At 47.7% G+C, this 25,465-nt stretch overlaps 1 protein-coding gene across 3 annotated transcripts in view; it reads left to right on the top strand.

The window, feature by feature from the left end:
* Nucleotides 1-16,117, top strand: part of KIF20A (kinesin family member 20A) — a 97,643-nt gene extending 81,526 nt beyond the window's left edge. For 2 of the 3 annotated variants that reach the window (XM_063927883.1, XM_063927884.1), the window contains exons 16-20: nt 995-1,202; nt 1,797-1,888; nt 13,139-13,195; nt 13,799-13,936; nt 15,494-16,117. In XM_063927883.1, the coding sequence (XP_063783953.1) occupies nt 995-1,202; nt 1,797-1,888; nt 13,139-13,195; nt 13,799-13,936; nt 15,494-15,805 (807 nt within the window). In that variant the 3' untranslated portion in view covers nt 15,806-16,117. The remainder of the gene's footprint in view (nt 1-994; nt 1,203-1,796; nt 1,889-13,138; nt 13,196-13,798; nt 13,937-15,493) is intronic. The other variant, XM_063927885.1, reaches the window with a different exon arrangement.
* The last annotated feature ends 9,348 nt before the right edge of the window (nt 16,118-25,465 follow it).

Genomic DNA, 25,465 nt, shown 5'->3' with positions numbered 1-25,465 from the left:
TATACAGCGCCATCTGCTGCCCCTGTACGGTAACTACATGCATATAAACAAACCCATAGTCTGTTGTACATATTTCAACAAGGAGGACCTTGAGTTTGCTCATTCGGTGCTGCAGAGTCATCTGCACTCTCCCGCCCGTTTGGGAGCTTTGGTATAATCCCCATGGTCCTTACGGAGTCCCCAGCATCCACTAGGACGTCAGAGAAAATAAGAATTTACTCACCGGTAATTCTATTTCTCGTAGTCCGTAGTGGATGCTGGGCGCCCATCCCAAGTGCGGATTGTCTGCAATACTTGTATATAGTTATTGCCTAACTAAAGGGTATTGTTTGGAGCCATCTGTTGAGAGGCTCAGTTGTTGTTCATACTGTTCACTGGGTATAGTATCACGAGTTGTACGGTGTGATTGGTGTGGCTGGTATGAGTCTTACCCGGGATTCCAAATCCTTTCCATATTGTGTCAGCTCTTCCGGGCACAGTTTCCTAACTGAGGTCTGGAGGAGGGGCATAGAGGGAGGAGCCAGTGCACACCAGGTAGTCCTAAATCTTTCTTAGTTGTGCCCAGTCTCCTGCGGAGCCGCTATTCCCCATGGTCCTTACGGAGTCCCCAGCATCCACTACGGACTACGAGAAATAGAATTACCGGTGAGTAAATTCTTATTTTATATATATATATATATATATATATATATATATATATATATATATATATATATATATATATATATATATATATATATATATATATAATCTGTATGTATGTATGTGTGTTTTTCACAGAAAGGTTGAGCTTCTGTTTCTATAGCCCCCCCCCCCCTCCTTTACCCGATTTAAATTATTTTCTTTGAGTACATCGGGGGCACAGGGACACTGGCTATAACCAGGAGTACCATCACTGCTTTCTAAATAGAAATGCAGGTTTATTTTTATTTTTTTACTTGCACAGTGTCTGTACGATCTATGCATTCTCACCCCATTATTCTTGTATATCTAGGAAAGGGATGAACGGATTGAAGAACTGGAAGCTGCTCTAGAGGAGGCCAAAAATATAACTTTTAATTCGTTGGACACCAGTAAATGCACACAGGACAGTGCTCCTCTTCGCAGATCCAAGCGGTTAGCCACAACTGATGTGTCTGATTTGAATAGACTCAAACAAGAAATTGTAGATCTGAAAGCTGAGCTGCGTTCAAAGAATGAAGGTAAGGACTGATGGGTAAACGTATTATACCGGCACTTATAGTGCGGGTAGATCGGTTCCTGCTTTACCTAGGTGAAACAGCAGCGCTGAGATGTAGGAGTGGAAACCCCCCTTCAGGCAATCGCTGCTAAAGCACCCAGCACATCAGCCTAATGCTGATGCACTGTCTCCCCCCAACCAGCTTCAGTGCGCATGCGCAGGATCTCCCTACCCTCTTCGAGATCTCACATGTAGCCCAGAGCCGGCAGCATCCTCTGCCAGGGACAGCGCTGTCCTTGGCTGTGGTGTATGGGCAACGACACCTGCAGCTGTCAAAATCGATAGCTACAGGTGTCGGAATGGTCGGTGCTACTGACCATTCTTACATGGCATATTGGCGTGCTATCTAACAGCAGCACCGATAACGACAGGTGCGCATAACGCCCCGTCACCTTGCACTAATATATTGGGGGCAAGCGGTAAGAGTCCACATAATATGCACAGATGCCAAACCCTCCCCATATAACACACTTTCATACAACTACCCCACAGTAACTATTTGTGTGCAGTAGTTATTGTGGGTTTGTAGTTCATAATATAATTATTGATCTTGCAGAAATAGAAAGTCTGAAGCAAATACAAGAGCCACCTGCATCTGCCAAAACTTGCACAGCGGATGTAGATAGGAAGATTCAAGAGGGACAAAAGGTAAGGCTTACATTCTCTCAAGTGTGCCTTCTAATGTTTGAGCTGCAGTGCTACTGAAATGTTTTGTCTGTGTTTTGTTGATTATTGAATGTTTAGGGGCTGCTTTTACTGAGAGTCCAATAAAGATAGTTTGTTCTTTCTTAAATCAAGAAAATACTAATAGGATTTTAATTACCTACCGGTAAATCCTTTTCTCGTAGTCCCATAAGGGATATTGGGGAGACTTAGTACGATGGGGAATAACCGGGGTCCAAAGGAGCCGGTGCACTTTAAATTTCTTCACTGGGTGTGCTGGCTCCTCCCCTCTGTGCCCCCTCCCACAGGCAGTTATAGGTAAAACAGTGCCCGAAGGAGAGAGGACCTATATGAGAGAAGGAACATAACAATGAGTGGTGAGATTTGCACACCACTAAGCTACAACAACCAGCAACGGCTGGTAACAGCAACAGCTGAACAGGTAACCATATAAAAGAGAACCTGCAGAAAAGTCAACGCACTGACGCGGGTGCCCAATATCCCTTATGGACTACGAGAAAAGGATTTACTGGTAGGTAATTTAAAATCCTATTTTCTCTAGCATCCATAAGGGATATTGGGGAGACTTAGTACGATGGGGACGTCCCAAAGCTTCCAGAACGGGCAGGAACGTGCGGAGACTGCTGCAGCACAGCCTGCCCAAACTGGGTATCCTCTTTGGTCAGGGTATCAAACTTGTAGAACTTCACAATTGTGTTCTTCCCCGAACAGGTAGCAGCCCGGCATGGTTGCAAGGCTGAGACTCCACGGGCAGCTGCCCAGGAAGAGCCCACTGATCTTGTAGAGTTGGGCTTCAGAGACCAGTAACAGGTAAGGCTGCCGACACACAGGCCTGTTGCTTAGTAAGCCTAAGCCAACAATCAATGGACTGCTTTGAAGCAGGGCAACCCTTTTTCTACGCATCATAGAGCACGAACAAGGAATCGGTCTATCTGATCCGAGCCGTTCGCTTGACATAGATCTTTAAGGCTCACACAGTATCTAATGCCTCCAGAGGAGCAGAAGTGCCAGAACTGGACTGAACCACAATAGGCTGATTCAAGTGAAATACGGAGATGACCTTCGGCAGGAACTGCTGCCTAGTCCTGAGCTCCACTCTGTCCTTGTAAAAGACCAAGTAGGGACTTTTACACGATAAGGCCCCAATTCTGAGACACATCTAGCAGAAGCCAGGGCCAGTAACATCACCGTCCTCCACGTGTGGTACTTGTCTTCTACCATCATCAGAGGTTCAAGCCAGGAGTACTGTAGAAATTTCAACACCACATTCAAATTCCAGGGAGCCGTAGGCGGCAACAAAAGGAGGTTGTGCGTGGAGCACCCCTTGCAAGAAAGTCTGAACTTCTGGCAACACTGACAATTTCTTGTGAAAGAAAATTGAGAGCTGAAATCTGGACCTTAACGGCACTCAGACGCAAGCCCTTATCCACACCAGCCTGCAGGAAACATAAGAAACGTCCCAAATGGAACTCTACAGGCGGATACGTTCGTTCCTCGCACCAAGAGACGTATCTTCTCCAGATGTGATGATGTGTGTTGACGTCACAGGTTTCCTGGCCTGAACCATGGTAGCAATAACCTTCATGGAAAAGCCCTTGTGAGCTAGGATGTTCCGCTCAACCTCCATGCTGTCAAGTGAAGTCGTCGTAAGTCCGGGTAGACGAATGGCCCATCTTCCCCAACAATCTTATGTAAAGAAGGATGGATACTTGTGCAGGTCATAGCACCATGCGGACCATCTCCATAAGTGTTCTTGCGTTGTCCTCCGGGAGGACCACCACCTGGGCCACAGTATCCAGTAACATCCCCAGGAACAGGAGCCGCTGAGTCGGCTCCAGGTGGGACTTATGTAAATTGAGAATCCACTCATGGTCTGACAGAAGCTGAATAGTGCGATCCCTGGATCTCGCTTTTATCAAGAGATCGTCCAGATAAGGGATAACATTGACCCCCTGGACCAGGAGTTGGAACATCATCTCCCCCATCACCTTTGTGAATACTCTGTGAGCTGTGGACAGGCCAAAGGGCAGTGCCTGGAACTGGTAGTGATCGTCCAGTAGGGCAAACCTCAGATAAGCCTGATGAGGTGGCCAAATTGGAATATGAAGGTAAGCCTCCTAGATATCCAAGGAAACCACGAATTCCTGTTCTTCCAGGCCCGCAATCACTGCTCTCAAGGATTCCATTTTGAACTTGAAAACCTTCAGGTAAGGGTTCAAGGACTCAAAATGGGTCTTACTGAACTGTCCGGTTTCGGTACCACAAACAGGTTTGAGTAATAACCCTTTCCATGTTGTGGTATTGGTTCTGGAACAATGACGTGGGACTGGACCAACTTTTGGATGGCCTGTTGCAACGTAACTTGCGTATCCTCCAAAGCTGGTAAGCTTGATTTGAAAAATCGTTGGGGAGGAGCACTGTCGAAATCCAGCTTGTAGCCCTGAAAAATGAGGTCCTTCACCCAGGTATCCTGACAGGAAAACTCCCAGACGCGGTCGAAGTGACGCAGTCGAGCTCCAACCTCGAGATCCCCTCGGGGTGGGCGGGCACCGTCATGCTGAGGACTTAGTGGAAGCAGAACTGGTGCTCTGTTTCTGAGAACCGGTGTTCTCAGGTCTTCTTCTCTTACCTCTGGTGCCTCTAGCCGCATTGGATACACCACTGGCCCTAGATCGAAACATGTTAGACTGAAAGGACTGAACAGACGGCCCCGGGTAGGAACGCATAGCCGGCGGGGCACCAGAGGGGAGTAACGTTTATTTCCCTGCAGTGACTTTGGAAATCCACGTATCCAACTCAACCCCAAAGAGCCATTCCCCAGAAAAGGGGAGAGATTCCACACTGCGCTTGGGTTCTGCATCAGTTATCCACTGACGCAACCACAAGGCCCTGCGCGCCGACACTGCCATGGTAGAATTCCTAGCAGTAATATTGCCCATCTCCTTGAGCGAGTCACACAGGATGCGTGCAGGAATGTGCTTCAGGAGAGTCACCGTAGTGACCAGAGGCATATCCCTAGAGAGGCCCTCCTGAATTTGAGAAGCCCACGTGTGAATGGCATGGGTCATCCAGCAACCCGCTTTGACCGGCCTTTGCGATACACCTGCTGCTGATGGATTTTAGTGTAGTTGCTCTCTTTCTGTCCCCAGGGTCCTTAATGGTAAAGGAGCCTGGGACAGGCAGCACCGCCTGTTTTGACCATCGAGAGACTGGTAACGTCAACTCCCGGGGGTTCTTCCCAGAATTTCCTACCTTCAGGAGCAAATAGGAAAGTGTGCAAAAACCTTTTTGACACTTGGTATTTTTTGATTTTTCCAGGCTAACTTAAATAGGTCATCTAACTCTGCAGAATCAGGGAAAGTGTGACGTTAGGCTTGTTTTTTGTAAAGAAAAACAACTGCTGTGACGCAGCGTTCTCTAGAGGGAGCTTTAACACGTCCCGTATAGCCAAAATGAGGGATTCAATACCTTGAGCAGAAGCTGAATCCAAATCATCCACATCCTCCTGTATATCCTCATCTGAATCAGATAGTAAGGCAGGAAAACCACGCTTTTGTGGGCCATGTAACATCTGCCCTAGCAGCTAAGTCTGCAACAGCCTGTTGTAGTAGCTGAGTTTTCTGAACATTAGCAGTGAGTTGTGATGCTGTATCAGACATCCTATTCTTAAGGGCCCCTGCCAGGAGGGCTCTTGACCCTCTCCCAGCCCTCTCACTGAGTTTTGAAGATTGGCTGCATTGTTCACATGAAACCGAATCGGATGATAAGGGAGAGAATCTGGTGTGGCACACACTGCATAGTTTGTGTTTACCCATGTTCACAGTAAATCACAATGACATAAACATACACACAGACAGTAAAACTTATCAAGCCTGCCACTACTGTATGTGAGAGGGAGACATAGAGAGAGAAGACCAGCACACCCCAGCTACACAGCCCCAGTGAGGCTGTCTGCTTATTATATCAGTAAAACACTAATGTTTTCTGTCCTGTATAGGACACCGATTGTGTACAATAGCGGCTCTCCCCCTTTGCTACACCCTGTACCGGTTTTCCAGCGTGTCTTGAGTGTCAGGAGGAGCTGTGTGCCTGCTGCTACAGTAAGCAGAGGAAGGTGCCAAAATGCAGCTGGTTCCGCTCTGAGGTAGCTCCGCCCCCCAATGGCGCCAGAGCTACAGAGTTTTTTTTACACTGGCAATGTCTCCTAAAGTGCTTAAAAACATCACACAAATGCTAGTTTAAGCCACCGCTAGCCAGTGTACACAGGGGGCTCTAGCGGGTCCCCCCCCAGGAGGGTCCCGTATACCGCACCATGAACTTGCCATTGTCACCTACAGGCATCTGTTAGGGGCGTGCTGCGATTACGACAGCTAAGGCGCAGTGCCCCGCTAAACAACCTCTCAGGATGGTGGTCCTGCAGTGGGGAAGCAGCTCTGACACCTCGCAAGCCAGGTGACCCCCCTCCTAATTCCCACAGTGCAGGTATGCTGTTGCCCAAACAGCATACCGAAAATAATAAAAGTTTAAAAGAAATTGAAGAAAACTCTCTGGAGCTGCAGAGATGTGCATCCTCTCCTGAGGGCACTTTTTTCTAAACTGCCTGTGGGAGGGAGCATAGAGGGGAGGAGCCAGCACCCAGTGAAGAAATTTAAAGTGCAGCGGCTTCTTTGGACCCAGTCTATACCCCATCGTACTAATTCTCCCCAATATCCCTTATGGATGCTAGAGAAATTTCATTTGTGAACGTTCACTAATTTTGGATCGAGGGTCAGTTTGTCATGAGCAGAATTTAGCCACATTAATGGGAACCGTATGTAAAATGACTGACAAGTTTTAGCATGAATGGGAGACGTTTCTCTTTGATCTTTATTTTTTTTGCCCATTTTCTCTGACGTCCTAGTGGATGCTGGGGACTCCGTAAGGACCATGGGGAATAGCGGCTCCGCAGGAGACTGGGCACAGCTAAGAAAGATTTAGGACTACCTGGTGTGCACTGGCTCCTCCCACTATGACCCTCCTCCAGACTTCAGTTAGAATCCTGTGCCCAGCTGAGCTGGATGCACACTAGGGGGTCTCCTGAGCTCCTAGAGAGAGAGTATATTTTAGGTTTTTTATTTTACGGTGAGATCTGCTGGCAGCAGACTCACTGCAGCGAGGGACTAAGGGGAGAAGAAGCGAACCTACCGAACTCGTGGTAGCTTGGGCTTCTTAGGCTACTGGACACCATTAGCTCCAGAGGGATCGACCGCATGGAACCGGCCATTGGTGTTCGGTCCCGGAGCCGCGCCGCCGGCCTCCTTACAGAGCCAGAAGGAAAATCGGCGGCAGAAGACATCAGTCTTCACCAAGGTAGCGCACAGCACTGCAGCTGTGCGCCATTGCTCCTCATACACACTTCAGACTCCAGTCGCTGGGGGGGGCGCCCTGAGAAGCCATAAATACACCTTGGCTGGCAAATATATCCCGAAATATAGCCCCAGAGGCTATATATGTGATAAATGGGTGGTCTTCTGTTTGCCGGCGGTCGGGCTCCCGGCGCTCAGTATACCGGCGCCGGGAGCCCGACAGCCGGCATACCGACACTTATTTTCCCTCGTGGGGGTCCACGACCCCCATAGAGGGAGAATAAAATAGTGTGGCGCGCGTAGCACGCCCGCAAGGGGCTCATTTGCGCTCGCCAAGCTGTCGGTAAGCCGGCGGTCGGGCTCCCGGCGCCGGGATGCTGGTCGCCGGGAGCCCGACCGCCGGCCAGCCGTAGTGAACCCGTGATAAATACCCCTGCCAGAATCCATAAAAAAGCGGGAGAAAAGTCAGCCGAAAAAGGGGCGGAACTATCTCCCTCAGCACACTGGCGCCATTTCTCCCTCACAGCTCCGCTGGAAGGAAGCTCCCTGGCTCTCCCCTGCAGTCTACACTACAGAAAAGGGTAAAAAAGAGAGGGGGGGGCACTAAATTTAGGCGCAATATACATATAGCAGCTATAAGGGGATATAATTTAGTTAATCCCTGATTTATATAGCGCTCTGGTGTGTGCTGGCATACTCTCTCTCTCTGTCTCCCCAAAGGGCTTTGTGGGGTCCTGTCTTCTGTCAGAGCATTCCCTGTGTGTGTGCGGTGTGTCGGTACGGCTGTGTCGACATGTTTGATGAGGAGACTTATGTGGAGGAGGAGCAGGGGCCTATAAATGTGTTGTCACCCCCTGCGGGGCAGACACCGGAGTGGATGGACTTGTGGAAGGAATTACGCGAAAGTGTCGACTCCTTACATAAAAAATTTGACGACATGCCAAATGCGGGGCAGCCGGCTTCTCAGCCCGTGCCTGCCCAGACGTCTCAAAAGTCATCAGGGGCTCTAAAACGCCCGCTACCTCAGATGGCAGACACAGATGTCGACACGGATACTGATACCAGTGTCGACGACGAAGAGACTAATGTAATGTCCAATAGGGCCACTCGTTATATGATTGAGGCAATGAAAAATGTTTTACACATTTCTGAGGTGACCCCAGGTACCACAAAAAAGGGTATTGTGTTTGGGGAGAAAAAACTTCCAGTAGTTTTTCCCCCTTCTGAAGAATTGAATGAAGTGTGTGAACTAGCGTGGGCTTCCCCCGATAAAAAATTGGTAATTTCAAAAAAATTACTAATGGCGTACCCTTTCCCGCCAGAGGATAGGTCACGTTGGGAAACACCCCCTAGGGTGGATAAAGCACTTACGCGCTTATCAAAAAAGGTGGCACTGCCGTCCCAGGATACGGCCGCCCTAAAGGAACCTGCTGACAGAAAGCAGGAGGCTCTCCAGAAAGCCATATATACACACACTGGTATTATACTGAGACCAGCTATTGCCTCAGCATGGATGTGCAGTGCTGCAGCTGCATGGTCCGACTCCCTGTCAGAAAACATTGACACCCTAGACAGGGACACTATTTTGCTAAACGTAGAGCATATTAAGACGCTGTCTTTTACATAAGAGATGCACAGAGGGATATTTGCCGGCTGGCATCAAAAATAAGTGCACTGTCCATTTGTGCCAGGAGAGGGTTATGGACCCGGCAGTGGACAGGTGATGCAGATTCTAAAAGGCACATGGAAGTTTTGCCTTATAAGGGTGAGGAGTTGTTCGGGGATGGTCTTTCAGACTTAGTGTCCACAGCAACAGCTGGGAAGTCAGCATTTTTGCCACATGTCCCCTCACAACCAAATAGAGGACCGTATTATCAGGTGCAGTCCTTTCGCCCCCAAAAGAGCAGACTGGGTAGAGGCGTGTCCTTTCTGCCCAGAGGCAGAGGTAGGGGAAAAAAGCTGCAGCATACAGCCACTTCCCAGGAACAAAAGTCCTCCCCCCGCTTCTTCTGCTAAGTCCGCCGCGTGACGCTGGGGCTCAGCAGGCGGAGCCAGGTACGGTGGGGGGCCGTCTCAAAAACTTCAGCAATCAGTGGGCTCGCTCACAGGTAGATCCCTGGATCCTTCAGGTGGTATCTCAGGGGTACAGGCTGGAATTCGAGACATCCCCCCCCCCCCCCTGCCGTTTCCTCAAATCTGCCTTACCAACGACTCCTTCAGAAAGGGAGGCTGTGTTAGAGGCAATTCACAAGCTGTATTCCCAGCAGGTGATAGTCAAGGTGCCCCTACTTCAACAAGGACGGGGTTACTATTCCACAATGTTTGTGGTACCGAAACCGGACGGTTCGGTGAGACCCATTTTAAATTTGAAATCCTTGAACACATATTTAAGAAAATTCAAGTTCAAGATGGAATCGCTCAGGGCAGTTATTGCAAGCCTGGAAGAGGGAGATTACATGGTATCTCTGGACATCAAGGATGCTTACCTGCATGTCCCCATTTACCATCCTCACCAGGAGTACCTCAGATTTGTGGTACAGGATTGTCATTACCAATTCCAGACGTTGCCGTTCGGCCTGTCCACGGCACCGAGGGTATTTACCAAGGTAATGGCCGAAATGATGATACTCCTTCGGAAAAAGGGAGTTTTAATTATCCCATACTTGGACGATCTCCTGATAAGGGCGAGGTCCAGAGAGCAGTTGTTGGTCGGCGTAGCATTATCTCAGGAGGTGCTACACCAGCACGGTTGGATTCTGAATATTCCAAAGTCTCAGCTGGTTCCGGCGACACGTCTACTGTTCCTGGGGATGATTCTGGACACAGTCCAGAAAAAAGTTTCTCCCAGAGGAGAAAGCCAAGGAGCTGTCCTCTCTAGTGAGAGGCCTCCTAAAACCAAAACAGGTGTCGGTGCATCATTGCACGCGAGTCCTGGGAAAGATGGTAGCTTCCTACGAAGCGATTCCATTCGGCAGGTTCCATGCCAGAACCTTTCAGTGGGACCTGTTGGACCAATGGTCCGGATCGCATCTTCAAATGCATCGGTTGATAACCCTGTCTCCAAGGACCAGGGTGTCTCTGCTGTGGTGGCTGCAGAGTGCTCATCTCAGAGAGGGCCGCAGATTCGGCATACCGGACTGGGTCCTGGTGACCACGGATGCCAGCCTTCGGGGCTGGGGGGCAGTCACACGGGGAAGAAACTTCCAAGGACTTTGGTCAAGTCAGGAGACTTCCCTACACATAAATGTTCTGGAACTGAGGGCCATTTACAATGCCCTAAGTCAAGCAAAGCCCCTGCTTCAAAACCAGCCGGTTCTGATCCAGTCAGACAACATCACGGCAGTTGCCCATGTAAATCGACAGGGCGGCACAAGAAGCAGGACTGCGATGGCAGAAGCCACAAGGATTCTCTGATGGGCGGAAAATCACGTGTTAGCACTGTCAGCAGTGTTCATTCCGGGAGTGGACAACTGGGAAGCAGACTTCCTCAGCAGGCACGACCTCCACCCGGGAGAGTGGGGACTTCATCCAGAAGTCTTCCAACTGATTGTAAACCGTTGGGAAAAGCCACAGGTGGACATGATGGCGTCCCGCTTAAACAAAAAGCTAAAAAAAATATTGCGCCAGGTCAAGAGACCCTCAGGCGATAGCTGTGGACGCTCTAGTGACACCGTGGGTGTACCGGTCGGTTTATGTGTTCCCTCCTCTTCCTCTCATACCCAAGGTACTGAGGATAATAAAGAAAAGAGGAGTAAGAACTATTCTCATTGTTCCAGATTGGCCAAGAAGGTCTTGGTACCCGGAACTTCAAGAATTAATCTCAGAGGACCCATGGCCTCTGCCGCTCAGACAGGACCTGCTGCTGCAGGGGCCCTGTCTGTTCCAAGACTTACCGCGGCTGCGTTTAACTGGCTTCACTGCCTGAAGTTCAGACATTTGTCAAGGGAGTGCTGCATATTCAGCCTTTTTTTGTGCCTCCAGTGGCACCGTGGGACCTCAACGTGGTGTTGGGTTTCCTAAAGTCACATTGGTTTGAGCCACTCAAAACCGTGGATTTAAAATATCTCACGTGGAAAGTGGTCATGCTTTTGGCCTTGGCTTCGGCAAGGCGTGTGTCAGAATTGGCGGATTTGTCATGTAAAAGCCCCTATTTGATTTTCCATATGGATAGGGCAGAATTGAGGACTTGTCCCCAGTTTCTTCCTAAGGTGGTATCAGCTTTTCACTTGAACCAACCTATCGTGGTGCCTGCGGCTACTAGGGACTTGGAGGACTCCAAGTTACTGGACGTAGTCAGGGCCTTGAAAATGTATGTTTCCAGGACGGCTGGAGTCAGGAAGACTGACTCGCTATTTATCCTGTATGCACCAAACAAGATGGGTGCTCCTGCTTCAAAGCAGACTATTGCTCGCTGGATTTGTAGCACAATTCAGTTTGCGCATTCTGTGGCTGGCCTGCCGCAACCTAAATCTGTAAAAGCCCATTCCACGAGGAAAGTGGGCTCTTCTTGGGCGGCTGCCCGAGGGGTCTCGGCTTTACAACTTTGCCGAGCTGCTACTTGGTCAGGGGCAAACACGTTTGCAAAATTCTACAAATTTGATACCCTGGCTGAGGAGGACCTTGAGTTCTCTCATTTGGTGCTGCAGAGTCATCCGCACTCTCCCGCCCGTTTGGGAGCTTTGGTATAATCCCCATGGTCCTTACGGAGTCCCCAGCATCCACTAGGACGTCAGAGAAAATAAGATTTTACTCACCGGTAAATCTATTTCTCGTAGTCCGTAGTGGATGCTAGGCGCCCGTCCCAAGTGCGGACTGTCTGCAATACTTGTATATAGTTATTGTTAACTACAAGGGTTATTGTTGAGCCATCTTTTGAGAGGCTCTGTTGTGTTCATACTGTAAACTGGGTATATTATCACGAGTTATACGGTGTGATTGGTGTGGCTGGTATGAGTCTTACCCGGGATTCAAAATCCTTCTATTTGTGTCAGCTCTTCCGGGCACAGTATCCTTACTGAAGTCTGGAGGAGGGTCATAGTGGGAGGAGCCAGTGCACACCAGGTAGTCCTAAATCTTTCTTAGCTGTGCCCAGTCTCCTGCGGAGCCGCTATTCCCCATGGTCCTTACGGAGTCCCCAGCATCCACTACGGACTACGAGAAATAGATTTACCGGTGAGTAAAATCTTATTTTATTCATTACTGGGATGTAATGACCTGCAAATCGTTCCATCTGCTTTTATCTACAGCTCAAAAGAACACTTCTCCTGCTCATTGATTTTAAAGAACTAAAATTATTAGTTCAGCATCTCTATCTGCTCATTCCACATCCATGAATGTAGGTTATAACCATGTAGAAATGATTTATAGGAGGTATTTAATGTTATCAAATAGCAAAATCTCAACACAGATTTGTGCTTCTAGTCAGGAAAATGTGTGTATACAGTCTTCTTGCATGTGGCTATGTTTGGCTTGGTAAAGCTAAATGATTTTATTGTCCATATACAGTATGGTGATGCTATCACCTGGTTACTCTGCAATATGCGGTCTGTGTTGTATGGAGAAAATAGCATTACATTTCCATTGTTTCATTTGGGTTTCCCTCCTTTTTGTTGCTTTGCATGGCCGTCCACTGAGGGATGTTCTCACAATAGGAGAGTAATGAGATTATTACCATTTGGCCTGTGCTCCCACCACATTTACCTGCAGTTAAAATACATAGCTTGCTCAGATTTAAATGGAGTTTTGCTCCCAAAAAAAGCACATATGATGTTCATAAAATGCTAAGTAGACTAGCAGTTTTCACTATGGAAGTGTGGGGATTGAAGCAGATCCTTATTTGCGTGTGTAAATGTTTCCTGTTTTCCAACAGTATTTTCTGGGCTCTCGTCACACGTGCACAGATTATCGGCACACAAGAGCTCTTTGGGTAACCATCTTAATTGTCTGTCTTCACCCTTCCTCCACCACAACATTCTGGGGAGCAGCTGTTATTCCATTGATTTGCAGTCCTTTTCTGTTCTTGTTTTACCCGCATTACTTGTGATTAATCAGCCCCTTGCTTCCTTTCTATTTCACCCATATCTTTATACTGTAGAACATTTTGGTACCATCTCTGGAATGATTACATTTATTAACCATCTTGCTATTTACAATACATGTAGCATATTATATAAAAAATAAATATATCTATCTATCTATCTATCTATCTATCTATATATATATATATATATATATATATATATATCTATCCGTATTATAAAAATTGCTATTATAATGTTGCCTCCTGCGCCAGAGAAAATGAGACTTGATGAGTAATGCATAATACAATTACTATATGATAGACTTTAACGTTAAACAGACTGCATGCTCCCCAGAATCTGATGTAGCATCCCTGCTTCCTTGCACATAAACCTGCTTACCTCCTTTCTTAATGGGTGACGAATCATGAGGTAGATTTAAGTGTGGTGTTTTATAGTGGTGGATAATGTTGGTTACAATGTTCTTTTGACTTGAAACTTTCTTTCCGCAGAACATCAGATTGTTACGCACAGCAATTCAGAAGTTCGGTGACTCTCTGCACCAGGTAGATAGATTATGCTGCCATACAACTGGAGCTGAGAAACTGAAACAAACATTGTCTACCTGTGATGACATCCTGACTAAACAGGTACATTTTTTACGTTCTGTGTTTAATCTAGGGTTTGAGCTTTCCTGAATGTTTAGACTTCATAAATAAAAGGATTTGGCTATTTCCTGTTAAATCTTGTAGTGCGTCGGGGAACACACTCTGTCCTCAAGGCATCCTAACTGTTGGCTTAATTAGTACCTCAGTCAGATTGATTATACCATCTGTGCGCAAGCATGGATATCCTTAAAACCTAGATTGTTATGCTGGGTACACACCTGAGCGTTGAATTGGCCGATGTGCCAAATGATCCAACGATTTGGCAAGTACTATACACAAATTATATTGTGCATACAAACGTGCCAATATGACACCCGACATGTCTGGCCACAGGAACTGGTAGTGACGTCATTGTAGGAGGTACTTGGGCAGACACATAGGGCAATTGGTTGTCTGCCAAACAGACAGCCAGATGTACCAATATATCTGCATCAGCTGTGTTACAGGGCCAATGTGTTAGGTCTGTAGTCTGTACGCAAGTTGTTCAAACATATCTTCTGTACAATTCGCTTTTGAGTCGTTTGTCGGCTGATTGAACAACAAACAAACATATCGCATAGAGCACAGGTTCTCAAACTCTGGGGTAGATGTATTAACCTAGAGAAGGCATAAGGAAGTGATAAACCAGTGATAAATGAAAGGTAATAAATGCACCAGCCAATCGGCTCCTCGGGACAACACACAGTTCACGTTTTCCAGGTCACCTGTGGATTTTTTTTTAAAGTGACAGTTGGTGATATACAGTGCAGCTGCTGGGTGACCTGTGTGGAGTGCTGAGGACTTAGGGGTCTATTTACTAAGCCTTGGGTGGAAATAAAGTACCAACCAATCAGCTCCTAACTGTTATTTTTCAAACACAGCTTGTGACATGGCAGTTAGGAGCTGATTGGCTGGTACTTTATCTCTGTCCACTTTATCAACATCCAGGGCTTAATAAATAGACCCCCGAGTTTGAGAACCACTGACATTGTATAGCCAGCATTAGGGTGCCTTGAGGACTGAGTTTAGGAAACCCAGGGGGGCAGATGTATTAAGCCTGGAGAAATGATAAAGCAGTGCTAAGTGGAAGGTGATGACGCAGCAACCAATCAGTTCCTAACTGTAAATTTACATATTGGAGCCAATTAGCTGGTGCTTTATCACATTGCACTTATCACTGCTTTATCACTTCTCCAAGCTTAATACATCTGCCCCCCTTGAGATAAATAATAGAACATATGGCTGTATCTAGTAGAAGGGTATCCTTTTATTTTGTCTTGTTACCACACTAGTCCATTACTGGTGCTAAACTGTAATACTAAAACACTTTAAACATCCAAAATAAAGGTCTATATACATAGATATCTCTAAAAATACAAAATATTTAATTGTTTATAACGTTGATATCCTATAATGTTTGATGTAATATAAAAAATTAATAAAGGTCCCAGAGACTAACTTCAAAGGATGTCCTCTGTCAGTGTTCTTTTTTTTGCAATAGCTATACTTATATATAGAAAGAAAACCATGGTCTAAATATCATTGTTTTCTTCTCTGTAGGAAAAGACTTTGTCAGAGCTGCAAAACAATATGGTCCTGGTTAAGATGGACTTGAGGAAGAAAGCGGTTTGTATCGCTGAGCAATATCATACTGTGAGAAGACTACAAGGAGTACCTACTGGCCTCAAACACGTGTACAATAATGAGAATATACAGCCAAACCAAACCTCTGAGAAGAGGCCTTTTCTTCGCAACCTCCTGTCCAGAACCCCTGGGACAAAAGCACTAATGGAGAACAGCCCGTACAGCCGTGTTCTGCGGGCACGCCGATCCCCTGTACTAAAGACAATTGCGTTTGGTACCAAATATTGATTTTTGGCTGCTTTGGAATGCTTGGACTCTTAAGAGCAGTGTTCTGCTATCCGATAGCAGTAGCTGTACAGTTCTTATGTCTTCATCCTCAACTCAAAAAACTGGTGTGAGAATGCATGCTATTATTTTTTTTAAACCTACAGTCAATACAAAATTGTGTGGTTGATGCCATTTTTTTACTTGTGGAAAGGGACTTTGTCTATAATTTTTGTTTTTATTACAAGTTAAAATGGTTCCTCTATTCTTTCATATGTGCAATATTTATCATGTATGGTTTCAGCTGCTGCAAATAAATCACTTTGTACAGTGCAATATTTTGCTGTTTAGGTAATGCTCCTTTCACATCCTAAATACTATTAGTGGGGGAGGGTTAATTGAAGGGGTTTACAAATTATGTTTATCTCATACTTAAGACTTTAACATTTTGACTTCTTCTGCTGCTTGAATAGAAACATTTGACCTTGGACTACAGCAAGTGTGTTTTGCAGCTTCCCAGAGTGCTCCCATTTCTTTGCAGACTACGGCTGTAGAAAGAGAACCTATGGCCACCTCTGCTGAATCGCATGTTGTACCATACTGGTCATTGCAGAACAGTGGGCATAAATGTATTTCCTTGTGCCTTTTGCAACTACCTGTTTACATTTGGCCAGTGGGTAGCTTTATAAGGGCGACACCATCCACTTGTAATTTCGTCTTCTGCTTATCTGGGGTGCTTAGCCTAATGGGTTATTTAAATTGTAGGGCATTTTAACAACACAACTGGATATACCTTTCAGGCGCACCATATAAGTGCGGCCAGACCAACCAGGAAAGAGTCCACTAGTCTCCCAATATAGAGTATAGTAGGCTTGCTATAATCATACTTGCCTACCTGACCCTCTCCATGAGGGAGAAAATGCTCTGTTCCTGGACTTTCCTGGTAATGTATGATTGCCATCACCTGTGGTGAGCTAGTTAATTGATAAGAAAGGCGTTTCACCACAGGTGATGGCAATCATACATTACCAGGAAAGTCCAGGAACAGAGCATTTTCTCCCTCATGGAGAGGGTCAGGTAGGCAAGTATGGCTATAATATCTTTAATTTGGAAACCTATGGGCTGTAACACACACTCCGGTTTTTCCCGGATGGCAAAAAGCCGGACAAAGTTTGTCCGGCTTTTTGCCATCCGGGAGAAACCGGCAGAGTCTGTCACACAGGACGGCTTTGAGCCGTGTGTGATGCTGTGCGCAGCATCAGACACGGCTGCAGAAGAAACCGTTGTGTGTGAAAGCTCCCCTTCACACACATGGTTTACTGGCTCCAAGGACGGCCCGGCGGCCGCCCGGCCGCCGGACCCTCCAGTGGTGAGACCCGGCTGCAACCCGGCAGCCGGGCCGGGGCCGTGCAGTGTGAAGGGACCCTAGCCCTCACACTGTTAACTACAATGCCGGCACGGGAAAAAGCCGTCCGGCTTTTCTCGATCGTCCTAGTGGATGCTGGGGTTCCTGAAAGGACCATGGGGAATAGCGGCTCCGCAGGAGACAGGGCACAAAAAGTAAAGCTTTCCGATCAGGTGGTGTGCACTGGCTCCTCCCCCTATGACCCTCCTCCAAGCCTCAGTTAGATTTTTGTGCCCGGCCGAGAAGGGTGCAATCTAGGTGGCTCTCCTAAAGAGCTGCTTAGAAAAGTTTAGCTTAGGTTTTTTATTTTACAGTGAGTCCTGCTGGCAACAGGATCACTGCAACGAGGGACTTAGGGGAGAAGAAGTGAACTCACCTGCGTGCAGGATGGATTGGCTTCTTGGCTACTGGACATCAGCTCCAGAGGGACGATCACAGGTACAGCCTGGATGGTCACCGGAGCCTCGCCGCCGGCCCCCTTGCAGATGCTGAAACAAGAAGAGGTCCAGAATCGGCGGCAGAAGACTCCTCAGTCTTCTAAAGGTAGCGCACAGCACTGCAGCTGTGCGCCATTTTCCTCTCAGCACACTTCACACGGCAGTCACTGAGGGTGCAGGGCGCTGGGAGGGGAGCGCCCTGGGAGGCAAATGAAAACCTATTTGGCTAAAAAATACCTCACATATAGCCTCCGGGGGCTATATGGAGATATTTAACCCCTGCCAGAATCCATTAAAGAGCGGGAGACGAGCCCGCCGTAAAAGGGGCGGGGCCTATCTCCTCAGCACACAGCGCCATTTTCCTTACACAGCTCCGCTGGTCAGGACGGCTCCCAGATCTCTCCCCTGCACTGCACTACAGAAACAGGGTAAAACAAGAGAGGGGGGGCAAAATAGTGGCAAAAATTATATTATAAAAGCAGCTATACAGGGAGCACTTATTATAAGGCTATCCCTGTCATATATATAGCGCTTTTTGGTGTGTGCTGGCAAACTCTCCCCCTGTCTCCCCAAAGGGCTAGTGGGGTCCTGTCTTCGTTAAGAGCATTCCCTGTGTGTCTGCTGTGTGTCGGTACGTGTGTGTCGACATGTATGAGGACGATATTGGTGTGGAGGCGGAGCAATTGCCAAATATGGGGATGTCACCTCCTAGGGGGTCGACACCAGAATGGATGCCTTTATTTATGGAATTACGGGATAGTGTCAACACGCTAAAGCAGTCGTTTGACGACATGAGACGGCCGGACAATCAATTAGTGCCTGTCCAGGCGCCTCAAACACAGTCAGGGGCTGTAAAACGCCCTTTGCCTCAGTCGGTCGACACAGACCCAGACACAGGCACTGATTCCAGTGGCGACGGTGACGAATCAACCGTATTTTCCAGTAGGGCCACACGTTATATGATTTTGGCAATGAAGGAGGCGTTACATTTAGCTGATACTACAGGTACCACTAAACAGGGTATTATGTGGGGTGTGAAAAAACTACCTATAGTTTTCCTGAATCAGAAGAACTAAATGAGGTGTGTGATGAAGCGTGGGTTGCCCCCGATAAAAAGATGCTAATTTCAAAGAAGTTATTGGCTTTATACCCTTTCCCGCCAGAGGTTAGGGCGCGCTGGGAAACACCTCCTAGGGTGGACAAGGCGCTCACACGCTTATCTAAACAAGTGGCGTTACCCTCTCCTGAGACGGCCGCACTTAAAGATCCAGCAGATAGGAGGATGGAAAATATCCAAAAAAGTATATACACACATACAGGTGTTATACTACGACCAGCTATAGCGACAGCCTGGATGTGCAGTGCTGGAGTAGTTTGGTCAGAGTCCCTGATTGAAAATATTGATACCCTGGATAGGGACAATGTTTTACTGTCTTTAGAGCAAATAAAGGATGCATTTCTTTATATGCGTGATGCACAGAGGGATATCTGCACACTGGCATCACGGGTAAGTGCTATGTCCATTTCGGCCAGAAGAAGTTTATGGACGCGACAGTGGTCAGGCGATGCGGACTCAAAACGGCATATGGAAGTTTTGCCGTATAAAGGGGAGGAGTTATTTGGAGTCGGTCTATCAGATTTGGTGGCCACGGCTACAGCCGGGAAATCCACTTTTTTACCTCAGGTTACTCCCCAACAGAAAAAGACACCGACTTTTCAACCGCAGCCCTTTCGTTCCTTTAAAAACAAGAGAGCAAAGGGATATTCATATCTGCCACGAGGCAGAGGAAGGGGGAAGAGACAGCAACAGGCAGCTCCTTCCCAGGAACAGAAGCCCTCCCCCGCTTCTACAAAAGCCTCAGCATGACGCTGGGGCTTCTCAAGCGGACTCGGGGGCGGTGGGGGGTCGTCTCAAGAATTTCAGCGCGCAGTGGGCTCACTCGCAGGTAGATCCCTGGATCCTGCAGATAATATCTCAGGGATACAGGTTGGAACTAGAGACAGATCCACCTCGCCGTTTCCTGAAGTCTGCTTTACCAACGTCCCCCTCCGAAAGGGAGACGGTCTTGGAAGCCATTCACAAGCTGTACTCTCAGCAGGTGATAGTCAAGGTACCTCTTCTACAACAAGGAAAGGGGTATTATTCCACTCTATTTGTGGTACCGAAGCCGGATGGCTCGGTAAGACCTATTCTAAATCTGAAGTCCTTGAACCTGTACATAAAGAAGTTCAAGTTCAAGATGGAGTCACTCAGAGCAGTGATAGCGAACCTGGAAGAAGGGGACTTTATGGTGTCCTTGGACATCAAGGATGCGTACCTCCACGTTCCAATTTACCCCTCACACCAGGGGTACCTCAGGTTCGTCGTACAAAACTGTCACTATCAGTTTCAGACGCTGCCGTTCGGATTGTCCACGGCACCTCGGGTCTTTACAAAGGTAATGGCCGAGATGATGATTCTTCTTCGAAGAAAAGGCGTATTAATTATCCCATACTTGGACGATCTACTAATAAGGGCAAGGTCCAGAGAACAGCTAGAGATGGGATTAGCACTGTCTCAAGAAGTGCTAAAACAGCACGGGTGGATTCTGAATATTCCAAAATCCCAGTTAATGCCAACAACTCGTCTGCTGTTCCTAGGGATGATTCTGGACACGGTTCAGAAAAAGGTTTTTTTCCCGGAGGAAAAAGCCAAGGAGTTATCCGAGCTTGTCAGGAACCTCCTAAAACCAGGAAAGGTGTCTGTACATCAATGCACAAGAGTCCTGGGAAAAATGGTGGCTTCTTACGAAGCAATTCCATTCGGCAGATTCCACGCAAGAATTTTCCAGAGGGATCTGTTGGACAAATGGTCAGGGTCGCATCTTCAGATGCACCAGCGGATAACCCTGTCTCCAAGGACAAGGGTATCTCTTCTGTGGTGGTTGCAGAGTGCTCATCTATTGGAGGGCCGCAGATTCGGCATACAGGATTGGATCCTGGTGACCACGGACGCCAGCCTGAGAGGCTGGGGAGCAGTCACACAAGGAAGAAACTTCCAGGGAGTGTGGACGAGCCTGGAAACGTCTCTTCACATAAACATTCTGGAACTAAGAGCAATCTACAATGCTCTAAGCCAGGCAGAACCTCTGCTTCAGGGAAAACCGGTGTTGATCCAGTCCGACAACATCACGGCAGTCGCCCATGTGAACAGACAGGGCGGCACAAGAAGCAGGAGTGCAATGGCAGAAGCTGCAAGGATTCTTCGCTGGGCAGAGAATCATGTGATAGCACTGTCAGCAGTGTTCATCCCGGGAGTGGACAACTGGGAAGCAGACTTCCTCAGCAGACACGACCTTCACCCGGGAGAGTGGGGACTTCATCCAGAAGTCTTCCACATGCTGGTAACCCGTTGGGAAAGACCAATGGTGGACATGATGGCGTCTCGCCTCAACAAAAAACTGGACAGGTATTGCGCCAGGTCAAGAGATCCGCAGGCAATAGCTGTGGACGCGCTGGTAACGCCTTGGGTGTACCAGTCGGTGTATGTGTTTCCTCCTCTGCCTCTCATACCAAAAGTATTGAGAATTATACGGCAAAGAGGCGTAAGAACGATACTAGTGGTTCCGGATTGGCCAAGAAGGACTTGGTACCCGGAACTTCAAGAGATGATCACGGAAGATCCGTGGCCTCTACCTCTAAGGAGGGACTTGCTTCAGCAGGGTCCTTGTCTGTTTCAAGACTTACCGCGGCTGCGTTTGACGGTATGGCGGTTGAACGCCGGATCCTAAAGGAAAAAGGCATGCCGGAAGAAGTCATTCCTACTTTGATTAAAGCAAGGAAGGAAGTAACCGTGCAACATTATCACCGCATTTGGCGAAAATATGTTGCGTGGTGCGAGGATCGGAGTGCTCCGACGGAGGAATTTCAACTGGGTCGATTCCTACATTTCCTGCAATCAGGATTGTCTATGGGTCTCAAATTGGGATCTATTAAGGTTAAAATTTCGGCCCTGTCGATTTTCTTCCAGAAAGAATTGGCTTCAGTCCCTGAAGTCCAGACTTTTGTTAAGGGAGTGCTGCATATACAGCCTCCTGTGGTGCCTCCAGTGGCACCGTGGGATCTCAATGTGGTTTTGGACTTTCTAAAATCTCATTGGTTTGAACCACTAAAAAATGTGGATCTGAAATATCTCACATGGAAAGTGACCATGCTACTAGCCCTGGCTTCGGCCAGGAGAGTGTCAGAACTGGCAGCTTTATCTTACAAAAGCCCATATCTGATTTTCCATTCGGACAGGGTGGAACTGCGGACTCGTCCGCATTTTCTCCCTAAGGTGGTGTCAGCATTTCATCTGAACCAGCCTATTGTAGTGCCTGCGGCTACAAGTGACTTGGAGGACTCCAAGTTACTGGACGTTGTCAGAGCATTAAAAATATATATATTGCAAGGACAGCTGGAGTCAGAAAATAAGAATTTACTTACCGATAATTCTATTTCTCGGAGTCCGTAGTGGATGCTGGGGTTCCTGAAAGGACCATGGGGAATAGCGGCTCCGCAGGAGACAGGGCACAAAAAGTAAAGCTTTAGGATCAGGTGGTGTGCACTGGCTCCTCCCCCTATGACCCTCCTCCAAGCCTCAGTTAGGTACTGTGCCCGGACGAGCGTACACAATAAGGAAGGATTTATGAATCCCGGGTAAGACTCATACCAGCCACACCAATCACACTGTACAACCTGTGATCTGAACCCAGTTAACAGTATGATAAAAGCGGAGCCTCTGAAAAGATGGCTCACAACAATAATAACCCGATTTTTGTAACTATGTACAAGTAATGCAGATAATCCGCACTTGGGATGGGCGCCCAGCATCCACTACGGACTCCGAGAAATAGAATTATCGGTAAGTAAATTCTTATTTTCTCTATCGTCCTAGTGGATGCTGGGGTTCCTGAAAGGACCATGGGGATAATACCAAAGCTCCCAAACGGGCGGGAGAGTGCGGATGACTCTGCAGCACCGAATGAGAGAACTCCAGGTCCTCCTTAGCCAGGGTATCAAATTTGTAGGATTTTACAAACGTGTTTGCCCCTGACTAAATAGCCGCTCGGCAAAGTTGTAAAGCCGAGACCCCTCGGGCAGCCGCCCAAGATGAGCCCACCTTCCTTGTGGAATGGGCATTTACATATTTTGGCTGTGGCAGGCCTGCCACAGAATGTGCAAGCTGAATTGTATTACACATCCAACTAGCAATAGTCTGCTTAGAAGCAAGAGCACCCAGTTTTTTGGGTGCATACAGGATAACAGCAAGTCAGTTTTCCTGACTCCAGCCGTCCTGGAAACATATTTTCAGGGCCCTGACAACATCTAGCAACTTGGAGTCCTCCAAGTCCCTAGTAGGTGCAAGGCACCACAATAAGCTGGTTCAGGTGAAACACTGACACCACCTTAGGGAGAGAACTGGGGACGAGTCCGCAGCTCTGCCCTGTCCGAATGGACAAACAGATATGGCTTTTTTGAGAAAAAACCACCAATTTGACACTCGCCTGTTCCAGGCCAGGGCCAAGAGCATGGTCACTTTTCATGTGAGATGCTCCAAATCCACAGATTTGACTGGTTTTAAACCAATGTGTTTTGAGGAATCCCAGAACTACGTTGAGATCCCACAGTGCCACTGGAGGCACAAAAGGGGGTTGTATATGCAATACTCCCTTGACAAACTTCTGGACTTCAGGAACTGAAGCCAATTCTTTCTGGAAGAAAAATCGACAGGGCCGAAATTTGAACCTTAATGGACCCCAATTTGAGGCCCATAGACACTCCTGTTTGCAAGAAATGCAGGAATCGACCGAGTTGAAATTTCTTCGTGGGGCCTTCCTGGCCTCACACCACGCAACATATTTTCGCCACATGTGGTGATAATGTTGTGCGGTCACCTCCTTTCTGGCTTTGACCAGGGTAGGAATGACCTCTTCCTGAATGCCTTTTCCCTTAGGATCCGGCGTTCCACCGCCATGCCGTCAAACGCAGCTGCGGTAAGTCTTGGAACAGACATGGTACTTGTTGAAACAAGTCCCTTCTTAGCGGCAGAGACCATAAGTCCTCTGTGAGCATCTCTTGAAGTTCCGGGTACCAAGTCCTTCTTGGCCAATCCGGAGCCATGAGTATAGTTCTTACTCCTCTACGTCTTATAATTCTCAGTACCTTAGGTATGAAAAGCAGAGGATGGAACACATACACCGACTGGTACACCCACGGTGTTACCAGAATGTCCACAGCTATTGCCTGAGGGTCTCTTAACCTGGCGCAATACCTGTCCCGTTTTTTGTTCAGACGGGACGCCATCATGTCCACCTTTGGTAATTCCCAACGGTTTACAATTATGTGGAAAACTTCCCCATGAAGTTCCCACTCTGCCGGGTGGAGGTCGTGCCTACTGAGGAAGTCTGCTTCCCAGTTTCCATTCCCGGAATGAAACACTGCTGACAGTGCTATCACATGATTTTCCGCCCAGCGAAAAGTCCTTGCAGTTTTTGCCACTGCCCTCCTGCTTCTTGTGCCGCCCTGTCTATTTACGTGGGCGACTGCCGTGATGTTTTATCCCACTGGATCAATACCGGCTGACCTTGAAGCAGAGGTCTTGCTAAGCTTAGAGCATTATAAATTTACCCTTAGCTATATTTATGTGGAGAAAAATCTCCAGACTTGATCACACTCCCTGGAAATTTTTTCCTTGTGTGACTGCTCCCCAGCCTCTCGGGCTGGCCTCCGTGGTCACCAACATCCAAAACTGAATGCCGAATCTGCGGCCCTCTAGAAGATGAGCACTCTGTAACCACCACAGGAGAGACACCCTTGTCCTTGGATATAGGGTTATCCGCTGATGCATCTGAAGATGCGATCCGGACCATTTGTCCAGCAGATCCCACTGAAAAGTTCTTGCATGAAATCTGCCGACTGGAATTGCTTCGAAGGAAGTCACCATTTTTTTACCATGGCCCTTGTGCAATGATGCACTGATTTTAGGAGGTTCCTGACTACCTCGGATAACTCCCTGGCTTTCTCTTCCGGGAGAAACACCTTTTTCTGGACTGTGTCCAGAATCATCCCTAAGCACAGGAGACTTGTTGTCGGGATCAGCTGCGATTTTGGAATATTTAGAATCCATCCCTGCTGTTGTAACAGTATCCGAGATAGTGCTACTCCGACCTCCAACTGTTTCCTGGACTTTGCCCTTATCAGGAGATCGTCCAAGTAAGGGATAATTAAGACGCCTTTTCTTCGAAGAAGAACCATCATTTCGGCCATTACCTTGGTAAAGACCCGGGGTGCCGTAGACAATCCAAACGGCAGCGTCAGAAACTGATAGTGACAGTTCTGTACCACGAACCTGAGGTACCCTTAGTGATAAGGGCAAATTTGGGACATGGAGGTAAGCATCCCTGATGTCTCGGGACACCAGATAGTCCCCTTCTTCCCGGTTCGTTATCACTGCTCTGAGTGACTCCATCTTGATTTGAACCTTTGTAAGTGTTCAAAATTTTTTTAGATTTAGAATAGGTCTCACCTAGCCTTCTGGCTTCAGTACCACAATATAGTGTGGAATAATACCCCTTTTCTTGTTGTAGGAGGGGTAATTTAATTATCACCTGCTGGGAATACAGCTCGTGAATTTTTTTCCCATACTGCCTCCTTGTCGGAGGGAGACCTTGGTAAAGCAGACTTCAGGAGCCTGCGCAGGGGAAACGTCTCGACGTTCCAAACTGTACCCCTGGAATACTACTTGTAGGATCCAGGGGTCCTGTACGGTCTCAGCGTCATGCTGAGAGCTTGTCAGAAGCGGTGGAACGCTTCTGTTCCTGG

Source organism: Pseudophryne corroboree, chromosome 6 (genome assembly GCF_028390025.1).
Source record: "Pseudophryne corroboree isolate aPseCor3 chromosome 6, aPseCor3.hap2, whole genome shotgun sequence".
Taxonomy (NCBI): Eukaryota; Metazoa; Chordata; class Amphibia; order Anura; family Myobatrachidae; genus Pseudophryne; species Pseudophryne corroboree.
This window is presented reverse-complemented; position numbering and strand designations above follow the sequence as displayed.